The following is a 22,066-nucleotide window of genomic DNA, read 5'->3' on the forward strand; positions in this document are numbered from 1 at the left end:
TCTCTCTCCCTTCCTCTCTGTGAAAAATCAATAAAATATATTTTAAAAAAAGAGTGTCTAGTTCTAACAGAATCTGAAAACACTGGGCATTCGCTGAAGGCCTCCAGCAGGACAGATGACGCTCTGGGTCAGCAGCTGCTTTCTGGTTCACTGTCGGATGAACAGGCGCCTGCCTTGGGAACCCCCTACCAGACCGCAGCGTCCGTCAGAACCCTGCAGGCTGCGCCCCAGAGTGCGCACAGGCAGGTGGACCGCGAGAATCCAGCCTGAGCTGGATTAGCTGTAACACTGTTCAGAGGTTCCTTCCGCCTTCCAGACACACGATTTACTATCACTGAATGCCCGTAATCAAAACACGTGTTTCTCCACAACCTCCTTTCTCGTTCTCCAAAGAGGGTTTTACACATCCTCTCCAGAATCCTAGTCCAGTGGTCGGCAAACTGGCCCCTTGAGTGTGGCTCTTCCACAAAATACCACGTGGCCCGTACAGTGCGATTGAAACTTCGTGGCCCATGCCATGGGGCCAGAAGCCGCATGTGGCTCTCGAGCCGCGGTTTGCCGATCACTGCTCTAGTCCAACACGTAAGCTCTTACTTTACAGAAAATAAAATTCTTTGACTGCCCTTTTCCTCTACTGCAAACTTAACTATGTGAGTTCATCATTACTTCTTTCTTTTTTTTTAATCCTCACCCGAGGATATTCTTCCCATTGATTTTTTTAAGAGAGAGTAGGAGGGAGGGAGGGAGGGAGAGAAACATTAAGAGAGACACAGGGATTGGTTGCTTCCCGCATGAGCCTGCGGGGGGGGCGGGGGGGGGGGGGGGTCAAGCCTGCAGCCCAGGTACTTGCCCTTGGCCAGGAATCAAACCCATGAGCTGTGGGTGCAGAGCCCAGTGCTCCAACCACTGAGCACACCAGCCAGGGGCATCCGATTTCTTTCCTTCCTTCATTTTTTCGTTTGAAGGGGCAGAAGCTGAACTAGAACCGGTGAGAAACCCACCCCTTCTCCTCCCTAAGGACAGCAGCTGGCTAAGTGTGCCCTTGGTCACCTCCCTTGCAACCCAGCCTTCCAACCTCCTAGACTTGCTTTTTTTGGGGGGGGAGGGGGGGTTAAGTCAGATTGATCCGTTTTATTTATTTTTTAAATAAATCTTTATTGTTGAAAGTATTACAGATGCCCCGTTTTCCCCATTGACCCCCTCCCGCCCGCCCCGGTCCCCCGCCCCAAGCCTTCAGCTCCCTATTGTCCGTGTCCGTGGGTGATGCGTATGTGCACACAGGTCTCTGGTTGACTACCTCCCCCCACCCTCCACCTTCCCGTCTTCCCTCTGAGGGTCCGCACTCTGTCCCATGCTTCCATGTCTCTGGATCCGCTCGGTTCATCAGTTTATTTTGTTACTTAGATCCCACATACGAGTGTGATCATTAGACCTGCTTTTCATCCCTTCTTTCCTCACAACTCCTCCTCTGGTTATAAGCATAGCTAAATCTTTAGCATCTTTAAAATACAGACAAAATCCAAATGGTATTAAAGAAAAAAGTTTCCCCATAAAGGAATTTATGAAGTTAAACAAATTTAGATTCCAATTGTAACAACCCACTTATTTAAAGAACAAATGCAACAACCGGGAGAAGTCCTGGTCCTTTACAGACGCGTTTGCCAACCCAGGTGCGGGGAGCAGGACACACTGCAAAGGAGACCGGCCACGGAGCGCGCCCCCCCCCCCCCCACCCACGATGCGCTTCTCGGGTGAAGGGGGGGCGGGTTTCTGTGCCTCCGTGTGCACAGGTCACACATGGAGAACCGACCTTTCTGTCTCCCTAAGCCTTTGAGTCGCCCCCCTGATATCTTGCCAGGGAAGCTTTGGCACCTCCGCCTCATTAAATGCAGGTCACTGCTGAGTCCACATGTCAATGACCAAGCTGCTAGAGGCACTGCGAGCTGTGTGAGCCAGTACATTCGTGTGGACTCTAGTAACTGAGCCCGTGTTAATAAACTGGGCCCAACACAGAAGTATATTCTACCCTCCTCGGTCGAAGATCCTTAGAATACACTTCCACACGTTCCCAGGTCTCTGCCAACGTGTTATTATTAGAATACGGCAAATGCTGTGAATGTTTTAGGGTCTGCAGGCCATGGAGTCCCTGTCACAAACCCTTGAGCACACAGATCTGAATGACACGGTTCCCTTAGATGCAGATTTTCTTTTCAATAAATACTGTAAAGTATGTTCTCTGCCTCGAGATTTTCTTAGTAATGTTTTCTCTTTTCTAGCTTCCTTTATTGTAAGAAGACAGTATGTAATACCTACAACATATAAGATATGTGTTATCAGTAAGGCTTCCGGCCGACAGGAGGCCATCAGCAGTGACGTCTGGGGGAGTCAAAAGTTGCAGACAGATTGCCGCCCAGCTGGGTGTGCTTCCTCACCGAGCCCAGGCGGGTGTGTCTTCACTAAGGGAGCAGGGGGGTCAGTAACTTCATGGCAGATCACTGACCCGCGCTCCACAGGCAGCCTCCTAAAACAGGACTGAGCTCTGTAAGAGGGGGAAACTCACCTCTGACAGTAATCATCGTTCTTGAAAAGCCACAACCTCTCAATCAGCTTCTCCACCCAGTTCTAGAAACTGAGCCAAGGCAGAACCTGCTCAGGAGGGCCCTGCACTGCCTCACAGCACCGACTACGCCTCCTCTCCCCACTCCGAGGTCACTTACTAGAGTGAGTGCTGATGAGAAAAGCACCCACACCCTTGGGGGTGCTAATTCCTGGTGACTCAAATGCCACTGCGGCTTCCCAGTCAAAGCGAGGGCTGTGATAGGCAGGCAACGGGGGAGTGCTTCGCTCAGGTCCGACCCCAGTGGACCCCGTTGGTCCATGGCCTGGTTTTGTGGTCATTTCCTCAACTCCTGGATGAACTGGGAACAGACATACTTGACAACTGGCTGACGCCCACAGTGGCTCTCTACTACCAACTAGTTGGCCCAACTGACAAGGGTCGTTATAGAAGAGTAGGTGGGAATCCACTAGAACTTCCCTCTCTACCAAGATTTCAACCAGGCCCTGGCTGATGTTGCTCAGTTGGTTGAGCATCATCCCATGGACCAAGAGGTCACTGATTGGACTCCAGGTCAGGGCACATGCCCAAGTTTCGGGCTCGGTCCCCAGTAGGGGGCATGCAGGAGGCAGCTGATCTCATCGATGTTTCTCTCTCTCTCCCTCTGCCTTCCTCTCTCTAAAAAATTAATAAAAACATATTTTTTAAAAAGATATTTAACAGAAGCAATACCATACCTCTAGGATAATTAAAGAATTTAATGCCACTTCCAAGACTTGAAAGAAACAAAGGTGGTGATGTCGGTCACACCCCCATTTAACTAGACTGGCCTGGGCAGAAGTCAGATGGGTGCTGGTGAATGGCTGTGACCTACCTACCTTAACCAGATGATCCCACCTGGCAGCCTGACACCACTGGGCCCGCCCTGCTCATGACCTGGCTAACGTCTTTTGTCTCTATCAATTGGCCAGGACCATCAGAAGCATTTTGCTTTTACATGCATATGAGACTTGCCTCAGGGCTACGTCAATTCTACCATCATCTGCTCAGAGACCTTGAACATTAGGACATTCCAAAATCTACCACACTCGCCCACTACACTGACAAAACATTGGATGTTAGCAGAGACTAAATGCCTGAACTGGGGCTGAGGGCAAATGAGTAGTCGAAGAAAGAAGTCCTAGATATCAATCCTGGTCTCATGACCAGGTACAGTATTAGAGCTGTGATGGCCTTATGTTCTCTGTTCTGTTTACGTTTACTAGTTATCCTAACCATTTCCTCTCTTCCTTCTTCCCATTACTGTAGCTGTCGATAATGTCACTATCAGTGTCTTTTTTTTTTTTTTTTTTTTTTTTTTTTTTTTTAAATATTTTATTGATTTTTTACAGAGAAGAAGGGAGAGGGATAGAGAGCTAGAAACATCGATGAGAGAGAAACATCGACCAGCTGCCTCCTGCACATCTCCTACTGGGGATGTGCCCACAACCAAGGTACATGCCCTTGACCGGAATCGAACCTGGGACCCTTCAGTCCGCAGGCCTACGCTCTATCCACTGAGCCAAACCGGCTAGGGCACTATCAGTGTCTTGATGACAGTAGCCAAAGGGCGAGTGCCTGCCAGCCGCACATCCGCTTCACTGCCCTGCTTGCGATAAGGGAGCTGGGCCCCGTAAACATTTCCCTCGTCGGCTGGCATGACGTTAAGCTCAGTGGAGGGCGCTCCCGTGGTGTTCTGCTGGTGCAGAGCACACAAGGCACTCACCCCACCATGTTCAGGGGGCACTCCCGTGAGCATCTTCCCAGGCAAGTGCCCAGAGCCCCAGCTGGCTTCCTGGTGATTCAGCAGCACCTGCTTGTCCAACTTCCTGTTTGCCAACCTCAGCCCACAGCAGCACCTCAACAAAATCACCACCCAATGAAGAAATCCAAGATAAGAAACTAGATTTGGGGAAGAAGTGCACTCTTCCACATTTCTCTTCTCTTGTGTGCTCTGCCTGAGTAGTAGGGGTAGTAGCTGCTCCCCATGTCTTCCATTCCTGTGTACTTCAGAGTTCTCTTTACCCCCAGTCGTTAATTCTCTGTTCAAATTACTGTGTGGTTTATGTCTCCTGACCAGACTTTGATGGATACATATACTGAGAATTAAAAACAGTGCAGTGGCTTAAATTCACATGATACAAAAAGGGGGGAAATGAACGAGAGGTTTAACCAAAGAAAATAAACTGGAAGGCACGTGATGCTCTCTAATTAAAAGGCTGTATGTGCCGGAGAAAACATGCTGTGTTTTGCTGCTCGGCAGCAGTAACAGCAGCAGTGAAATCCCTCATTTACAGAGAACCTGGAGAGCAGAAATATTAGCTTTTAGTGACCAGGAAGCAGACCCTTCAGTGAAGCCTTCCAAGGAGATTGATGTCAATACTTAGATTTGCATGGCTTTGGACCTTCTTATCTCATTTTCCATTGCTGAAAACCTACTGGAGAAGCAGCTAGCCGGGTTTTTGCAGCGACAAAGTCCTAAATTAATTTCCTCACAATTAACAAAGCAAAAGCTCTTCCTTCAGTGTGCCCGGAGTTCTTTTAAAGTTTCACCTTCCATTCTGTCCTCTACAAACAGAGCATCTCCACAGACACAATGGACAGCAGACGTGCTCTAGTTACATCCAATCACAACTCTGCTATACCATCATTTAAACAGGAAAAGGGGCTGGTGGCCAAACAGAATGACTTTTTGGCAAAAGCACTTACTGGGCTGAACCTGTGAGATCTTCTATGGGAACACTATTCTTCTAATATCATCTTATACTTATTAACCCCTTCAACCAGTTACAAAGCATTGGATGTATTTTCTGCCCTTTAACCCAAACAATCATTTTATTACTAGATCACCTTTTATAGAAGAGGAACCTTTGGCTAAAAAGGGCACATAACTTGCCTAAGAGGCCAAAGCCAGTAGGTGTTAGAGCTAGGCCTGCTCTTTAGACAGCTTTCCCGAATTTAAACAAATCACTAAGGGGAACTTATTTCTAGAAAAGACGTGTGCCGGTACCTGGAAAAATAACTGCAATGATATCTGGCCTTGCTCTTAACTTCCTGTCCCCATGTGAGGCCTGACACAGAATCACCTACTTAGAGAAAAATGCTGGTGAAGAGAAGGACAAGAAGCATAATCCAGCCTCCTGTGCAACTTCACAATGTACAAAAGTTTAAGTCAGATAATCTGTCTATACACAAAACAGCAAGATGGCCCACTGCTCTTTCCAACATTAAACACAACAGCCATAATGGTTGAGATTAACGTTTGTAATTTTTTCAACAGCACAGAAAGATCAGAGCACAAGGCTTGATTGTTGAAAACAATATTTTCAAATTCAGCGACAATGCTTTAGCCATGAAAATGGGTTAGGTCGCCGAAACCGGTTTGGCTCAGTGGATAGAGCGTCAGCCTGCGGTCTGAAGGGCCCCAGGTTCGATTCCGGTCAAGGGCATGTGCCTGGGTTGCGGGCACATCCCCAGTGGGAGATGTGCAGGAGGCAGCTGATCGATGATTCTCTCTCATCGATGATTCTGACTCTCTATCTCTCTCCCTTCCTCTCTGTAAAAAATCAATAAAATATATTTAAAAAAAAAAAGAAAGAAAGAAAATGGGTTAGGTAAAGAGGAAGACGGAGGACCATTGTAAAGCTGACACTGTCAGGGGAAATGGGAAGTAACAGCAGAGCAAACAAGCTAAATGGCACATCTCAGGCTTTGCCAAGAAAGCGAGGAGAGGTTATGTGTGCCCCGTGGAGATGTTTCCCCAGAGGGGGCACCATTTACATAGCCTACCAACAGTGCCAACGGGTTCCAATTTCTCCACATTACCAGGTGTACTGGTTAATAATGCAAATTTTGTAATCAAAGAAAACATGATAATTTCAAGAGAAACAGCAAAAGTGCTTTATTCAACATCACTAGCTACACATTCCCCCATCTTTCAGGTAATTTGTGGATCCGTCCCAATAGAATTTTTCTTGTTTGAGGAAGACCATTCAGAGACCCGATTTCCCACTTCTTTGTACGTTTTGAAGTGCTGCTCAGAAAGTACGTGTGCCAGCGATCGGACCAAGTGGTCATCTGAAGGGGTAAGGGCTGGTGAATACGGCGGGCGGGTTCATACTTCCCAGGCAAGATCTTTTTTTAAAAATATATTTTATTGATTTTTTTACAGAGAGGAAGGGAGAGGGATAGAGAGTCAGTAACATCAATGAGCCCTAACTGGTTTGGCTCAGTGGATAGAGCGTCAGCCTGCAGACTCAAGGGTCCCAGGTTCGATTCTGGTCAAGGGCATGTACCTTGGTTGCAGGCACATCCCCAGTAGGGAGTGTGCAGGAGGCAGCTGGTCAATATTTCTAACTCTCTATCCCTCTCCCTTCCTCTTTGTAAAAAATCAATAAAATATATTAAAAAAAAAAAAAAAAAGAAACATCGATGAGAGAGAACATGTAGTACAGTTTATCTTTTTTATTTTTATCGTCTGTGCTTTTGGTGTCATATCCAAGAAATCATAGCCAGATCCAATGTCATCAAGCTTATGCTCTGTATTCTTCTAAGAGTTTCATAGTTTCAGCTCTGATTTGTAGGTCTTTGATCCATTTTAAGTCAATACTTGTATAAGGTGGAAAGTAAGGGTCCAATTAGATATCCAGTTTTCCCAACACCATTTGTTGGAAAGATACCCTTTCCCCATTAAATGGTCTTGGTGCCCTGTTCTAATATCACTTGGACATATATGCAAGGGTTTGTTTCTGGCTCTATTCTATTCCTTGGTCTATCTGTCTTTATGCCAGGCTCACACTGATTACTGTAAAGATATGGTAAGTGTCAAAGTCGGAAAATGTGGAACCTCTAACTTTATTCTTTTTCAAGATTGTTTTGAAATTCCATATGAATTTTAGGGTAGATTTTCCTATTTCTACAAAAATGGTGGTTGGGATTGAGGAAAAAAGAAAATCATCTTTTGAAAAAGCACCTTAAATCTCCCTCCCCATAACGGACATTGCACTATATTTTGAAAGCTCCTGGAAGCTCACAGTTGCAGTAATCCTTTGTAAACACCCTCTAATTCACACCCCAGAACTTTTCACAAGGAATTAATCCTTGAATATAAAAAGCACATAAAAGTTAATTATATTATTCAAATTTCTCCTTTAAAACATTAGAATGAAAACCCTAAAATATATGAAGCAAAAATTAACTAAACTGATGCCCCTGGTGGGGTGGCTGGAGTTGGTTGGAGTGTCATCCATACACCAAAAGGCTGCGGGTTCGATTCCTGATCAGGGCACATTACCTAGGTTCCCGGTTCAGTCCTCCATTGGGGCATGTACGGGAGGCAACAGATCGGTGTTTCTCACATCAATGTCTCTCTCTATATACTGTATTCATACGTTACTTATGGAATTACAAATAGATTAAAATAGATTAAAAAACAGATAAACATATCGTCTGGTGAGGATTATAAAAAGAAAAAACTTAACTGAGAAACAGATACTTCAACAATGATTGTCGGAGGCTTCGATACCCCACTTTCAATAATAAAGAGAACAACTAGACAGAGACCAACAAGGAAAAGAAGACGTGACTAACACCATAAAAGACATTTTAAAGAAAACTCCACCCAACAGCAGAATATACATTTTTCTCAAGTATACATGGAACATTCTCCAGGACAGACCATATGTTAGGCCCTCAAACAATCCTTTAAAAGGATATAAATCGTACAAAATTTGTTCTCCAACCATAATGAAATAATATTAGAAAATGACAACAGAAAGTAGTTTGGAAAATTCACAAATATGTGGAAATTGACAGCAGACTCTTAAACTACCAATAGGCAAAGAAGTCGCAAAGAAATTTAGAAAATATTCTGAGATGAATGAAAATGAAAACATAACACACCAAAACTTACAAGATGCAGCTAACGCAGTGCTTAGAGGGAAATGTGCAGCTGTAAACGCCTACATCAAAAGTGGGGGAAATCACAAATCAAACCTTCTGCCTCAAGAAACCAGAAAAGGAAGAGCAAGCGTGACCCTAAAGCAAGCAGAGGGAAGGAAGTAATGCAGATGAAAAGAGAGAACGCAACAAAACTATAAGCTGGTTCTTTGAAAAGATCAACAAAACTGACAAAGTGCATCTAGACTGACTAAGAACAAGAAATGACTTAAATTACTATATTCAGAAATAAAAAAGGAGGCATCAACACCAACCTTACAGAAATAAAATGGCCTATAAGGGGATAGGAAGAAGATCCTCTGTGATATGACATGATGTGGTAGAAAAGGCACAAAGGCTTATTAGACTAGGTCCAACTTTGAACTCCATTATTAACCTAACTTCAACTTCTTCAAATGAAAAATGGACATACTGAAAATTCGTGCACTCAGGGGGAAGGGGATCCCTCAGCCCAGCCTGCACCCTCTCGCAGTCCAGGACCCCTCGGGGGATGCCCACCTGCTGGCTTAGGCCTGCTCCCTGGGGGGATCAGGCCTAAGCTGGCAGTCAGACATCCCTCTGGCAGCCCAGGAGCCCTCGGGGGATGTCTGACTAACGGCTTAGGCCCATTCCCCGGGGGGGGGGGGGGGGGGGGAGGGGCTAAGCCGTTAGTTGGACATCCTTAGTGCTGCCACAGAGGCAGGAGAGGCTCCCGCCACCACCACTGTGCTGGCCAGCCATGAACCAGCTTCTGGCTGAACAGCGCTCCCGCTATGAAAGTGCACTGACCACCAGGGAGCAGCTCCTGCATTGAGTGTCTGCCCCCTGGTGGTCAGTGCATGTCATAGTGACTGGTCATTCTGCCATTAGGGTCAATTTGCATATTACCCTTTTATTATATAGGATGCCAATTTATGGGTTAGTTGTAAATGCTGCTCAGACACTAACATTACAGATTTATTTTCTGTTAATACTTCACATTTTTGGTGCCTTACATTTATTCTAATGCTAACTTGAATGCACTGTATCTTATGATACAAAAGACAGTTTGAAACACCTAGAATATCTTCTGTTTCAGGACATTCTAACAAAGCAGTTTTAGTTTCACTGCTGATCTGACCTGCGGGACGGATATGCCGTCATACCCAGAACAGGCATCAGAATCAGCCACCTGCTCTGATCACATGGAAACACCAGTAACCCTGCTGTTTGTGAGCACTCAGTGTCTGCACAGCTGGCCCCACACACTGCACATCGCAGCAGTCGCCCCCACGGCAGCACAGACGTTTATTCCACAAACGACTTGTGATTAAGTGTTGCTAAGCCTTCATTGTAATGGAAGCAGCACCAATATACAATTGAGAATAACCCAGATTTATACATGCCTCAGAAATTAAAATAATGCTGTGTCCCACCAGCCCAAACACTGTCTCACCTCCCAGCTCCACCATATTGTCCAACTGTGGCCAGATTTCATCTCACTTTCAGCAAAATAAATGTACTAATAAGATGCAAGAGCCAAAATCGGTTTGGCTCAGTGGATAGAGCGTCGGCCTGCGGACTGAAAGGTCCCAGGTTCGATTCCGGTCAAGGGCATGTACCTTGGTTGCGGGCACATCCCCTGTGGGAGATGTGCAGGAGGCAGCTGATCGATGTTTCTCTCTCATCGATGTTTCTAACTCTCTATCTCTCTCCCTTCTTCTCTGTAAAAAATCAATAAAATATATTAAAAAAAAAAAAAAAGATGCAAGAGCTGTCTCCATCTTTTAAGAAAATCAGTGAGGATTGTGAATTCTTGTACTTTAAACATAAGCATAGATTATTGAGCTCTTAATAAAAGGAAACAGAATATTAAATTGAGCAGTCTTAATAAAAAGAAATGTCTATCAACTAAAAAACTTCTATCATCCAAATTACCGCAGGCATGGAATCTTTTCAATGCCTTAATTCAGTCAACAAATGGCACTTGAAAATCTATCTACTGCTATAAAGAAACACTATTGCAGAATGACTAGGGAATTGGGCATTCCACGGAATCCTTCCCAGATCCAGGATACTAGATTATCAGATAATTAGTGGCCTGGTGCACGAATCCGTGCACATTGAAAGGAAATTAATTAGAAGAAATATTTTAATATCGCTATCCGCCTTTTCTCTATAGTAGAAATGTCAACCAAATTCACAATCGAAAACGATAGATGGAAACACATGCATGTGACTGGCACCAGCAAGAGCTTTACAGATATAGATAAACTCGCTTCATTAGACCTGCTTTCTGACGTAGCTAAACTTTTCCCAGCCCAGTGAAGCACCCCAACTTCTCTTTCAGGTAATTGTCAGCAACACAGCAGTAAATATCAACATGAAGCAGATTATTATTGTAGATCACGCAGGGAGAACAAAGGGTGAAATATTTAACTGCAGCCATGTTTGACTATATTCTGTGCAGTGAGAAAACCTGAAGTCATTTTCAAGGTCCACCATTTCTTCTTTTCAGTCAGGTCAAGTTTCTAAGCTTTCTAAATCTCAGTTTTCTGGCTAATGAAAAGAAAATAGGATTCTACCGTGTCTCCTATCCACCTACTCCAGGACTTCTGTGAGGATCAAGTGAGATGAGGCACGGAAAACGCTTCACAGACATCTGGTTAAAGTGTAAAGTGTTTGCACCTGGCTATGAAGCAAGTCGTGTTCCCGAATGAAGAAATTCCAAGGAGGCTAGTCGCTAGGGAGAGGAAGCCGGGCATTGCTACGTGATGCCATGACCCTTGCCCACAGCCACCGTTTCCAGGCTGGGCTGGGCTGTGGGCCACATTTTGCACCATGGGTCTCGGCAGTGTCAGCTGCGATTTGGTGGGCTGTCGCTCTGGGGTGGTGGTGGGGCCTGTGATCCACTTGGGGGAAGCCGAGTGTTGCTTTGTTGGTGACAGGTCCACGGTGCTGTTTTTTCTGTAAATGGCCAGGGCGCATCACGGCAGCTCCTGCGTTGAGCGTCTGCCCCCTGGTGGTCAGTGCGCATCATAGCGACTGGTCGCATGGTCGGACACTTAGCATATTAGCCTTTTATATACATAAATAATGTCACAAAATTAAAATGCTATTGAATGCAAAAGTTTATTTAATAATTCAGGAAGACTGTGAACATGAATTTTAATTGGACTACACCAAAGATAGATGTAGTATTAGAAAATATCTAACAATAGCCTGGCCACTATTGCTCACTGTTTGAGTGTGTCATGGTTCAATGCCCAGGTTGCAGGCTTGATCTCCAGTGGGGGGCATGCAGGAGCCAGCCAATCGATGATTTTCTCTCATCATTGATGCTTCTATCTCTTCCTTTCCCTTCCTCTCCGAAATCAATAAAAATATATTTTTTAAGAAAGAAAATATCTAACCATCATTGATAAGCTATGAAACTGTCTTTTAGAATAACTGCATATTGCTATTCTGCCAACTGTTTTTCCACCAGATGCCAGAGAATAGCAAGTAGTCATTGGACTTAACTCTCACAGATTCTGGAAAGAAGAGTTACTCTGAGAATCAAAAAAGGCAACGTGAGCGACTAGAAAGCCGTGCAGCATGGGATTGTTAGGGATGGGGTTAGTAGCTTTGTTAGACTGAGAACTCGTGCCTCAAGCATCTTTATTTACCAAACTCACGTCATAGTCACATTACACTTCAATAATTAGACCCAACCAAAATCCAGTCTGTAAGATGTTAATGTAAGATGTTTATTAGTGTAATTTAATTAGCACAATGATTACATTAAAACATTCCAATGTATAAACTGCTGAAGTCTAAAATCACAAGAAATATAAACTTAGGCGCATAAACATAGGTATAAAAATCTTTAAAAACAAAGGTCTACATCTTCAATATTGGGGAAGAGAGAGAAGAGAAGAGAAGAGAAGAGAAGAGAAGAGAAGAGAAGAGAAGAGAAGAGAAGAGACGAAGAGAAGAGAAAAGAGGAGATTGAGTTTGATTACATATAAGAAACAACACATTTCAACAGAGCAATCCTAACCAGCCTGGTCATCTCAGCAGTGAAATATTGGGCCACTCAGGTATAACCATCATGGCAACATAGCATTTCATGGCAGGACTGGCTACTTCATATAAAGCTGTATGTAAAACAAAATTTATTTCTTTCAAAATGAAACATCCAAGTGCAATAGAGTGAGCTAACAATATATAAATTTTAGCAGGCTGTTAGTAGAAATTTTCAATTTCATAAATTAAAAAAACATTCTTAGATAAAAATAAACTTCAAACAAAACAAACACATAACAAGATGGAAATAAAAGTAGAATAAGGGCAACAATGGAGTGTGTGCGCCCTGACCGCTGCCACAGCAGGGCTCACCAGGCTTCTCCACCCGCCTGTCATTCACATCAACTGCAGGGACTGGTTAGAAGTGACAGATGCCAAACATACTTTAAAAAAGTTAGCACTACCAGTTGTAAAAAGTTCTCTAACCAAAAATCTCCACCAGGAAACAAATGGCACACATCAAAGGGAAAGAGCTGTGTTTTATTTCATGGTGTGGTTCCCATGGTCACAGCTTCCATGTGTGATCAAATCCTTAGAAGTAAAAATAAGCTCTTCCCTTTAAACGTGCTTCCCTTATGTGTCTTCTCACCAGAACCCATGGAAGGAACTCCTGGCAGAGAAACCACCAGGAACCACTGTAGGGACTCAGTGTAAACTTGCATAAGATTCTGATTTTACCAGCCCAAAGGCAGTTCTGTATAAGACGATCTAAACTATGCACATCTCAAACTCTTCCTCAGAACACAGTAACATTTATTTTAATCTGAAATAATCAGTAGCTCAGTGATTATAAAAACATGCACAGTCTGTAAGAGGATAAAAAAAATTTAAAAAGTGCCCTAGCCGGGTTTCTCAGTGGTTAGAGCATCCGCCTGCAGACCAAAGGGTCGCGGGTTCGATTCCTAGTCAAGGACACATACTTCGCCAGCCCCAGTTAAGGGTGCGCACGGGATATAACCAATAGAAGTATCTATCTCACATGAACATTTCTCTCTATTTCTCTCTCCCTCCTCCCTCCCTCTCACTCTCTCTAGAAAACAATGGAAAAAATATCATCGGGTAAGCATTAACAAAAAAATCATCTTAAAAGTATTTTGCATTCCAGATCTTAAACCAGAATTCCTCTAAGATTTCAAAACATGGCCCATGTTTTATATTCTATTTCTAAAGATCCAATCACAGCTTGTCATTTGAAAGGTTCCATAGTACTTATCCCAAATGCTTCCAGAATTTTTAGCTATTAGTCTGGAAAAATGAGAAACGGAAATAAGAAAGTCCCATTAGACAATCCTCAGAACGTGTGAACATAGATGCTAGCGTTCGTGGTGAAGGACCTGACATCGGGGCTTCACCTGACCCCAAACCCTGGCACCTGCCGAGTGCAAAGGATGCTAATCCTGGACGGAGACTGAGTCCAAGCAGACAATCCCTTCCTGAGGGACCTGAGACACTGTTGGCCTTCAATGTGCTCCCATTTAGTTTCATCTTGTGTTGTTCCAGGAGAAGTTATTTTCTATCTGTGTCAACAGCCTAGTATTCTAACAATACTGGATTCCATTTCTTTAACTTCTCACAGCTCATGATCATGTGAAGAAAGTAATTTTGCTTATAAAATTCCACACACAATAATAAGATTGTTAAATCTTCAGGAGAATCTAAACCTAGACAAATAGATCATTTCAAATAGAAACAATTTTGGCCCAACTTGCAGCTAACAAAGGAAATACTTTTCGAAGTTTCATCAGAGCTCCTCCAAGTTAGAAACCTCTACATTAAATAGCAGCAGCACTCAGCTCTTAGAAAGGGAGAGAGAAACGCGGGTGCCTAAGCGAATCCCCTTCCCTAAGTCAGGTCACGGAGGGGGAGAGAGCAAGGGGAGGAGAGGGAGGGTCCCTGCCGTCCGTGGACTCAAGCCCTTTCGAAAGCTCAGGTTCTCCTCTGTGTTACCTTATCCTGATTTGGGTGGGAGATCTGAAAACCCAATGAAAACGCCAACTAAAAATGTTTAAAGAAAAGAAAAATGTGAGAGCGAATTAAATGATAAAATGAATTGGAAAGAGAACAAGAAATGAGAAACATTAGGTGACCCTTATAATAAAGAGACCAAAACGAGACTCCATTTGTACTTGGTGTTCACAGGGGGAGGGGGCTCCAGCGAGCCCTCAGAGGACAAGAGGAAGCAGGTGGCTGCTCAGCATCAGCAGAAAGAGGCCCCGAAGAACCACCCTCAGCTTCTTCTCTACGCGTCCAGGGAGGGGAAGCAAAGCTCTGGAATGCTGAAGGTTAGGAGTGTGCGGTGCTTAGGAAAGGCCACTGGTCGGGTGGTCCGCAGCCCCCGTGCTGAGAGACACTAGGCTTCTAGGAGGAGAAACAGAGAGGAGGGAGGAGGAGGAAGGGGAGGAAGGGGCAGAAAAGCACAGGTCATTAGTCAATAGCAAGTTCAACACAGCAAGAGGCGCATAACCCATCCTATGCTACCAGGGGGGCTGCGCTGCTCTGAGGCCGGGAGGTCACATTCTGAAGGAAACAGAAATGGGAATTTTCGAAGTGGCCCCCGTGAGTGATGGCCAAACGAGAATGAGTCACACAGGCTCCAGAAACATGCACCTTCCTTCCCCCACTCCTTCCCACCCCAAGGAAACACCGTACTTTCAGTAAAGCACCTGCTCATGCAGCCCCGTGTCCGGTTCAGAGGCAAACCCCTCCAGTGTGCGAGCTGTCCGCCCCGGGGAAGGAGGACCCGCTCTCCTCATCCCCCTGGGAGCACACAGCCAGCGGGTTCTGGTTTGCAACCGGGGAAGGAAAAGTCTTGGGACCGTAAGGCCTAGGCTGTATGGCTTCCCGTCCTTGTTTCCTGCCCTAGTGAGATTTGGCCGTGGGAAGCGACTGCTACACCAAGTGCGATCAGACCTGACCTGCTGCTGGAGAAGAAACCTCCTCCAGCTGTGACAGCTGCTCCCTTCCCGGATGCAATGGCATCCGCCCTTTCACCAGCTAATCAAATCAATCCCCTCACTGTCTCCTGGTTAAGGAAAGTTACATTTACTCATGTTTAAAGATCATGTTCAAGCTTCTTCTTTAATCACAAATGTTTTCTTAAAACCAAATGATACAGATGACTTTGTTTTCAAAGTCGGCACAGAAACTGCCAGAACCACATATAACGACGATTATCAAAGAGATACAAAAATTTCATTTCACAAAACTACGGTGGCACTTCGGGTTGCTTCTTGCTTTTCACGTGAAGAGCTCTAATTCATGAGTTGCTAATAAGGATGCTAAGTCACTGGATAAAACTAACAGTCACAACAAACAGCACCGAGGCATCAGTACGTCTGAGGAACAGAGACAGAGGCCACAGTTCGAAAGGCCAGAGGAACGACTACGTCCTGGAGGAGCTTCGGTGGCCGGCAAAGGCGCCTGGGAGCCCCAGCACTGAGAGCCGGCAGCGCCGGAAGGGAAGGCTCTCGAGGCTGAGGTCTGCGTCCAAGAGGAGAACCAGGCCAGGCCACACACGTGTCTGCCCACACGGACATGCGAACCCAACGTCCGCCCCGTTGCGAGGGCACACACTGTCGGTGACAGAGAAGACTGTCTGGGCCAACAGTGCCAGCCTGATCACAACTGCAAGCGAAGTGCGGTCAGCACCCCAGTCCACACCACTTCCTACCAGCTCCCTCGGGAACACGGACATGGCACCCCTGCGGCGTGGCCGCTGCTGGGAGAACTCCGCTCGCTGCAGATACACGGGGGCAGGGGTGGTGCTGGTGCGAGGTGGAGCCACAGGCACTCAGTGCTGGCTGACAGAGTATCAAAGCCCTGGTCACAGGCTAGGAGTTACAGTCAGAGACAGGTTTCCAAATGAACAGTTAAGAGGAAAATAAAGAAAAAACAGACTGAGGGCAAAAGAGAGAAGAAAAGAACTTTAATCCTCAGCTCACAGGTTCCCTATGCGGAGCCATGGGAGCACTCTGAGTGCAGTGTGTTCAGGGGAGAGACCTGCCTGCAGAGCTGGCGGGACCGGAGGCCTCATCTCCATGACGACTATTCTGCCTCTAACAGCGTATTTTTAAGGTCCATCAGTTCTTGTTTGGTACAACTACACCAAATATTCAAAGAATATCAAAGGAAATTCACTCTTCCCTTTCCACTGCTGGAGATTTTAGGGGGCAAATGGCCTAGGTCAGTGGTTCTCAACCTTCTGGCCCTTTAAATACAGTTTCTCATGTTGTGACCCAACCATAAAATTATCGTTGCTACTTCATAACTGTAATGTTGCTACTGTTATGAATCGTAATGTAAATATCTGATATGCAGGGTGGTATTAGGCGACCCGTGAAAGGGTCGTTCGACCGCCAAAGGGGTCGAGACCCACAGGTTGAGAACCGCTGCCCTAGGTTTAAACACACCCAACAAGAACAACAATACCCTTATCACAGAATGACCCATCTGCTTCCATTATCACCCTCGGCAAGGAGCTGACCCAGGTGTGCACTGCGACTGGGGAATCCGGGACCCACTTACCTGCAGTGTCATTCCCTTGCGTCCCGTGGTCGCCGTTGGCCAGCACTGCTGCTCTAGGAGATGGAGCACCTGCAACCAGCACGAAGAAGATCACCATGTGACAAATAAAACATGAAAAACAAATCCAACCACTATCTAACTAGGCGTTTGTGTCACAGCATTAGCTTAAAGCAGATAAAAATCAGTCCAAAATGTAAAGATCCAATGAAAGGAAACCCAGAACAGAAGAGAACTGGGATTCATGTCCACAGCCCCACTCTCTTGTTAAGCACGCCCCGTGGAGGGGGGCTTCCTAACAGCGGAAGCCTTTTCTGTTCTGTCAACTGTCAGATTAGCACCAGATTCAATAAACCATCATGAAGCACCACTTGTCTACTCTCTGCAATTCAAACCAGACCTCCCGAGGGCCAGGGCCCTTGACAACAACCCCATGAAAAGCCCCGGCACCCCACGGCTCCTGGCCCGAGGAGACAGGGAGGCCAACAGCACCTGGAAGCTCAGGGCTTTTTCTTCCACGTTAGCTGTTCTAATGAAGCAGAGCTGGTCTCATTCCCTAGTAAATAAAGATGCCGAGTGTCTTCCCAGGTGTTGATTTGCCACCCCGTTGTTTTCTCTGGTGAACTGAATGGTCATATTATCTACTAGAGGCCCAGTGCATGAATTCTGCACAGGTGGGGTCCCTCAGGGTGGCCTGCAGGGATCGGGCCAAAACCCGCAGTCCAACACCGCCTGCAGCTCCTACCTGCCGCTCCCGCTCATCCCGGCCGCACTGCACCTGCCGTGGGCTCATGACTAATCAGGCCCGATTGGGGGAGGCTAGCACCACCGTAGCGGTGCTCACCAGCCATGAGCCCTGCATCTGGCACCCTCCTGAGGGGAGTGGCCTGCAGGATTGGGCCAAAACTGGCTCTCCGACATCCCCCGAGGGGTCCCGGATTGCAAGAGGGTGCAGGCCAGGCTGAGGGACCACACCGGTGCATGATGGGGGCAGGGGAGGGACCACAGGAGGGCTCCAGGGCATGTCCAGCCTCATCTCGCCCAGTCACGATAGGCCGGACCCCAGCAGCAAGCTAACCTACTGGTGGTGGTCAGTGCACATCATAGCGACTGGTCAACCAGTCAACTGTTTGCCCCCTGGTGGTCAGTGCACATCATAGCAAGCAGTTGTGCGGCCTTAGCATATCATTAGCATATTACGCTTTGATTGGTTGAAGGAAAAGGGTGGGGAAGACATCGAAGATAGCTGGGTTAGGATGGTCGTTTACAGGTAGGTGGTTTATATCTTTGATATCTTTACCCTGTGCAACTCAGAATTTCTCAGCTGCAGAAAGAGCCTGACCAATTAACCTCTTTTTAAGAAATATCTGCTTTTCTTTTCTTTCTTTCTTTTTTTTAAATTGATTTTTAGAGAAAGACAGAGAAAGATGGGGGGACAGAAAAGCATCGCCTTCAGTGAGAAACACTGATTGGTTGCCTCCTGCACACGCCCAGGGATTGAACCCGAAACCTGACTGGGAATTGATCCCACCACCTTTCGGTGTATGAGATGACACTCCAACCAACTGCGCCACACTGGCCAGGGCTCTGCTTTTCTTTTAGGCTGGAGGACCATTATTATGAACTGTAACTCTTGGTACTATTTCTTTTTCTTTTGCCAAAAGAAATTAGTTAAGAGATGTATTTTCAAATAAAAATTTTAAAGAAATTTTTTTTACAAAAATATGCTGCCCAGCCGGTATGGCTCAGCAGTTGAGCGTCAACCCAGGAACCAAGAGGTCATGGGTTCGATTTCCCGGTCAGGGCACATGCCAGGGAGGCACTCTATCCCCAGTAGGGGGCATGCAGGAGGCAGCTGAACGATGATGATTCTCTCTCATCTCATCGACGTTTCTCTCTCTATCCCTCTCCCTTCTTCTCTCTCTAAAAAAAAATCAATGAAAACATAATTTTTAAAAAAATATCATGCTGCTTTTTTAATGAAATTCCTTCCTTTCAGTTCATGCTCTTTATGTAAATAAAATGAGATTCTTACCTTTCCTGGACATAATATTTGTATGGCTAATAATAAGTGAATCTTTATGAGACATTAAATCAAGCAGAAAGTATGCGTGAAGACAGTAAGGTTTCACAGAAAGAATATAAGTTTAAAATCAGAACATCTGGGCACAGGTTATGATTCTGTCACTATTAACTAAATGATCAATTGCAAATCCCTCGTGCTTGCTAAGCCTTAATAGCCTCAACTGGAAAATGGGACAATCCCTCCCTCCCATGGTTATCATGAGGAATAAGTGCAATGATACTGGAGGCAGAATTGTGCCAATTGTTAAGTAAATGTAAACAACTATTATTATTCTCATTGTTAATAACTGCAGATTGATTGACTATAGATTGGTTAAACTATAGCCCAACTATAGATAACTATAGATTCGATCACTAAATTATAAAGCAACCTTGTGAAAACCCTGAAATTTACTTTTGCCTTATATAAAAATCTAGCTTTAAATGACATTACTAGACTAGGCCATAATTGTGAGACTAATATACAAGCAAATTATCAGAATAAAATGAAATAACAGGAAAACAAAGGTTACAAGAAAATTGAAAATAAAAAAGAGACTGAGATTCTACCATACACACATCTAATGATCTAAAACTCTAAGCTCAGGGAGAGAAGAATAAAAGCAATCCTGCAACATAAAAGCATTAGGTTTTAGCGGAAGAAAAAGGCTTGCATGCTTCCCTGCGGACGAGGATTGCTGGACTCATCACTGGGATGCTGTGCATCACTGGCAAGTCCGAATGCAAAGATGCTCTCTTGCCTTTTTTCACGGATTTCCCAGAGGGACTCCCATTTCATGAAATGAAAACTCTCTCAACAAAACACATCAGCACCGACAACACAAGTGTTGTTGTTTTTAACTTATCACACGCTCTGAGATATAAGAATATTCGAATTTACTTGGTTTTTTAAATCTCTTTTTCCACGAGAGATTTCGGGGTGCCAAAGCTGGCAAATCAGTTTGGCAGAGAAGAGCAGCAGCAACGTGCTGAGCGGTCACGTGTGCTGCGAGGAAGAGAGCCATGCGTCTTTGGGCAGAATGGGAGAGGTTCAGCATGGTCCCAATACAAGGGCACCTTCTTGTGCCAGTGAGGCCTGTGCCAATCTCGCCCTCTGGTGGCCAACTAGAGCTGGTTGTGATGCTCTGCAATGGAAGGCTGAACAAGAAGACATTCTGCAGCATCCAGCTGTCATCCTCTACGACCGACGCAAACCTTGGGTCAAGCTTCTCCACCCAAGTCGCCAGCAGGAGTCTGTTCAGACGCAGACTGCGCAGCCCCATCCCCAGAGTCTCACATTCCCCACGGGCCTAAGAATTGCAACCTGAACAAGCTCCCAAGTAATACTGACCTGCTGGTCAAAGGACCATACTTTGAGAACCACTATCTTAGATTAAAACATTCTACAGAGCGCTGGCCAGTTTGGCTCAGTGGATAGAGTGTCGGCCTGCAGACTGAAGGGCCCCAGGTTCGATTCCGGTTAAGAACACATGCCTGGGTTGTGGGCTCCATCCCCAGTAGGGGGCCTGCAGGAGGCAGCCAATCAATGATTCTCTTTCATCATTGATGTTTCTATTTCTCTTTCCCTCTCCCTTCCTCTCTGAAATCAATAAAAACATATATAGTTTTAAAAAGTAATCTACAGTATAATGAACACACAGCCTATTAAAGCGTATGAACCTAGCTCCTTGGTTTCAAATAAAGAAGTTTAGATTAAGGGAAAGTTACTGGCCTATACTTAACAACTCAGTTCCGTTTCCTCAAGGTTTCCAAGATTGTAATCCAAAGCGTAATTCCTAATCTACGTTCTGCACTATATACCCAGTTTGGCTTAATTACTTACCTTCAACCTGGCTAGTATCTGGGCATGGTTTCTTCTTTGACTCCGAATTCCCAGTCTTCTCATCCCCATCCAGCAGAGGAATGTAGTCTGTTTTTCCAACAGTTTCTCCCACGACATCATCATAGGCCTCTGCCTCCAGGGTGGCGATAAAGTCCCGTTTAATCTCTCCCTCGATTTCTGGAGGTGGTTCTGTTAGTGCATCTGCAAGACTGAGGTCAGCCATTCCGCACCACTGCCACTGCCTGGTTAGGAGGGAAAATGTTCATATGATGAGCTCTGCAAAGGGGAAACATTCCTGTCGGTTTTTTAAACAACAAACAATAATATCCAAACCTTTGGATCCAAAAGGGACACCTCACTCTACAAATTAGAGAATTAAAGCTGAGGAACAGTCTTGGCCAAGGCAAACACTTCCTTCTCACTCTCTGGGAAATAAGCAGAGCAAGTGCCATTCTGGCCTTTTCATTAGTAAGAAACATGAAGTATATTTTAAAAAGTCAATTTACCCAAGGTTACACCCATTGAGAATCAAATCAGGTCTTCTGATTTCAAGTCTTATAACCCTTTCAAATATTCCACATATCTTAATTTCCAAGTCAGATCCCATAATAATTCTTTAAAAAGAATAAACAGAGAGGTCAGGTGAGATTATTAGATTCCCATTTTAAAAAGGTTTACTGCCCTAGCCAGTTTGGCTCAGTGGATAGAGCATCATCAGCCTGCTGACTGAAGGGTCCCAGGTTCGATTCCAGTCAAGGGCATATGCCTGGGTTGTGAGCTCGATCCCCAGTAGCGGGCATGCAGAAGGCAGCCGGTCGAAGATTCTCTCTCATCATGATATTTCTCTCTCTCTCTCCCTTTCCCTTCCTCTCTGAAATCAATAAAAATATATACGTGGTATATATATATTTTTTAAAAGGTTACATTACTATCAGGCAAATGAAGTCACCTTTCTTGACCAAATACTGTGAGTATGGGCCTCATCCTGGGGTAAGTGCTGCTTCTTCATGAATCACTGTGGACAGCCATGTCCACACCAAGCTACACTTGGGCTGGGC

General features: G+C 45.3%; 1 protein-coding gene across 13 annotated transcripts in view; it reads right to left on the reverse strand.

Annotated features, from left to right (window-relative positions):
- MAP4 (microtubule associated protein 4) overlaps positions 1–22,066 on the reverse strand; it is a 109,420-nt gene that overhangs the window by 44,642 nt on the left and 42,712 nt on the right. For 12 of the 13 annotated variants that reach the window (XM_070391171.1, XM_070391174.1, XM_070391173.1 and 9 more), the window contains 2 exons: positions 21,009–21,250; positions 17,105–17,173 (listed from right to left, as the gene is read on the reverse strand). In XM_070391171.1, coding sequence (XP_070247272.1) covers positions 17,105–17,173; positions 21,009–21,231 — 292 coding nt within the window. In that variant the 5' untranslated portion in view covers positions 21,232–21,250. Of the gene's footprint in view, positions 1–12,238; positions 14,939–17,104; positions 17,174–21,008; positions 21,251–22,066 lie in introns of those variants that run through there. The other variant, XM_070391176.1, reaches the window with a different exon arrangement.

This window comes from Myotis yumanensis, unplaced genomic scaffold, assembly GCF_028538775.1.
Source record: "Myotis yumanensis isolate MYYU_CA2020_CCGP unplaced genomic scaffold, mMyoYum1.0.hap1 SCAF_14, whole genome shotgun sequence".
Lineage (NCBI taxonomy): Eukaryota > Metazoa > Chordata > Mammalia > Chiroptera > Vespertilionidae > Myotis > Myotis yumanensis.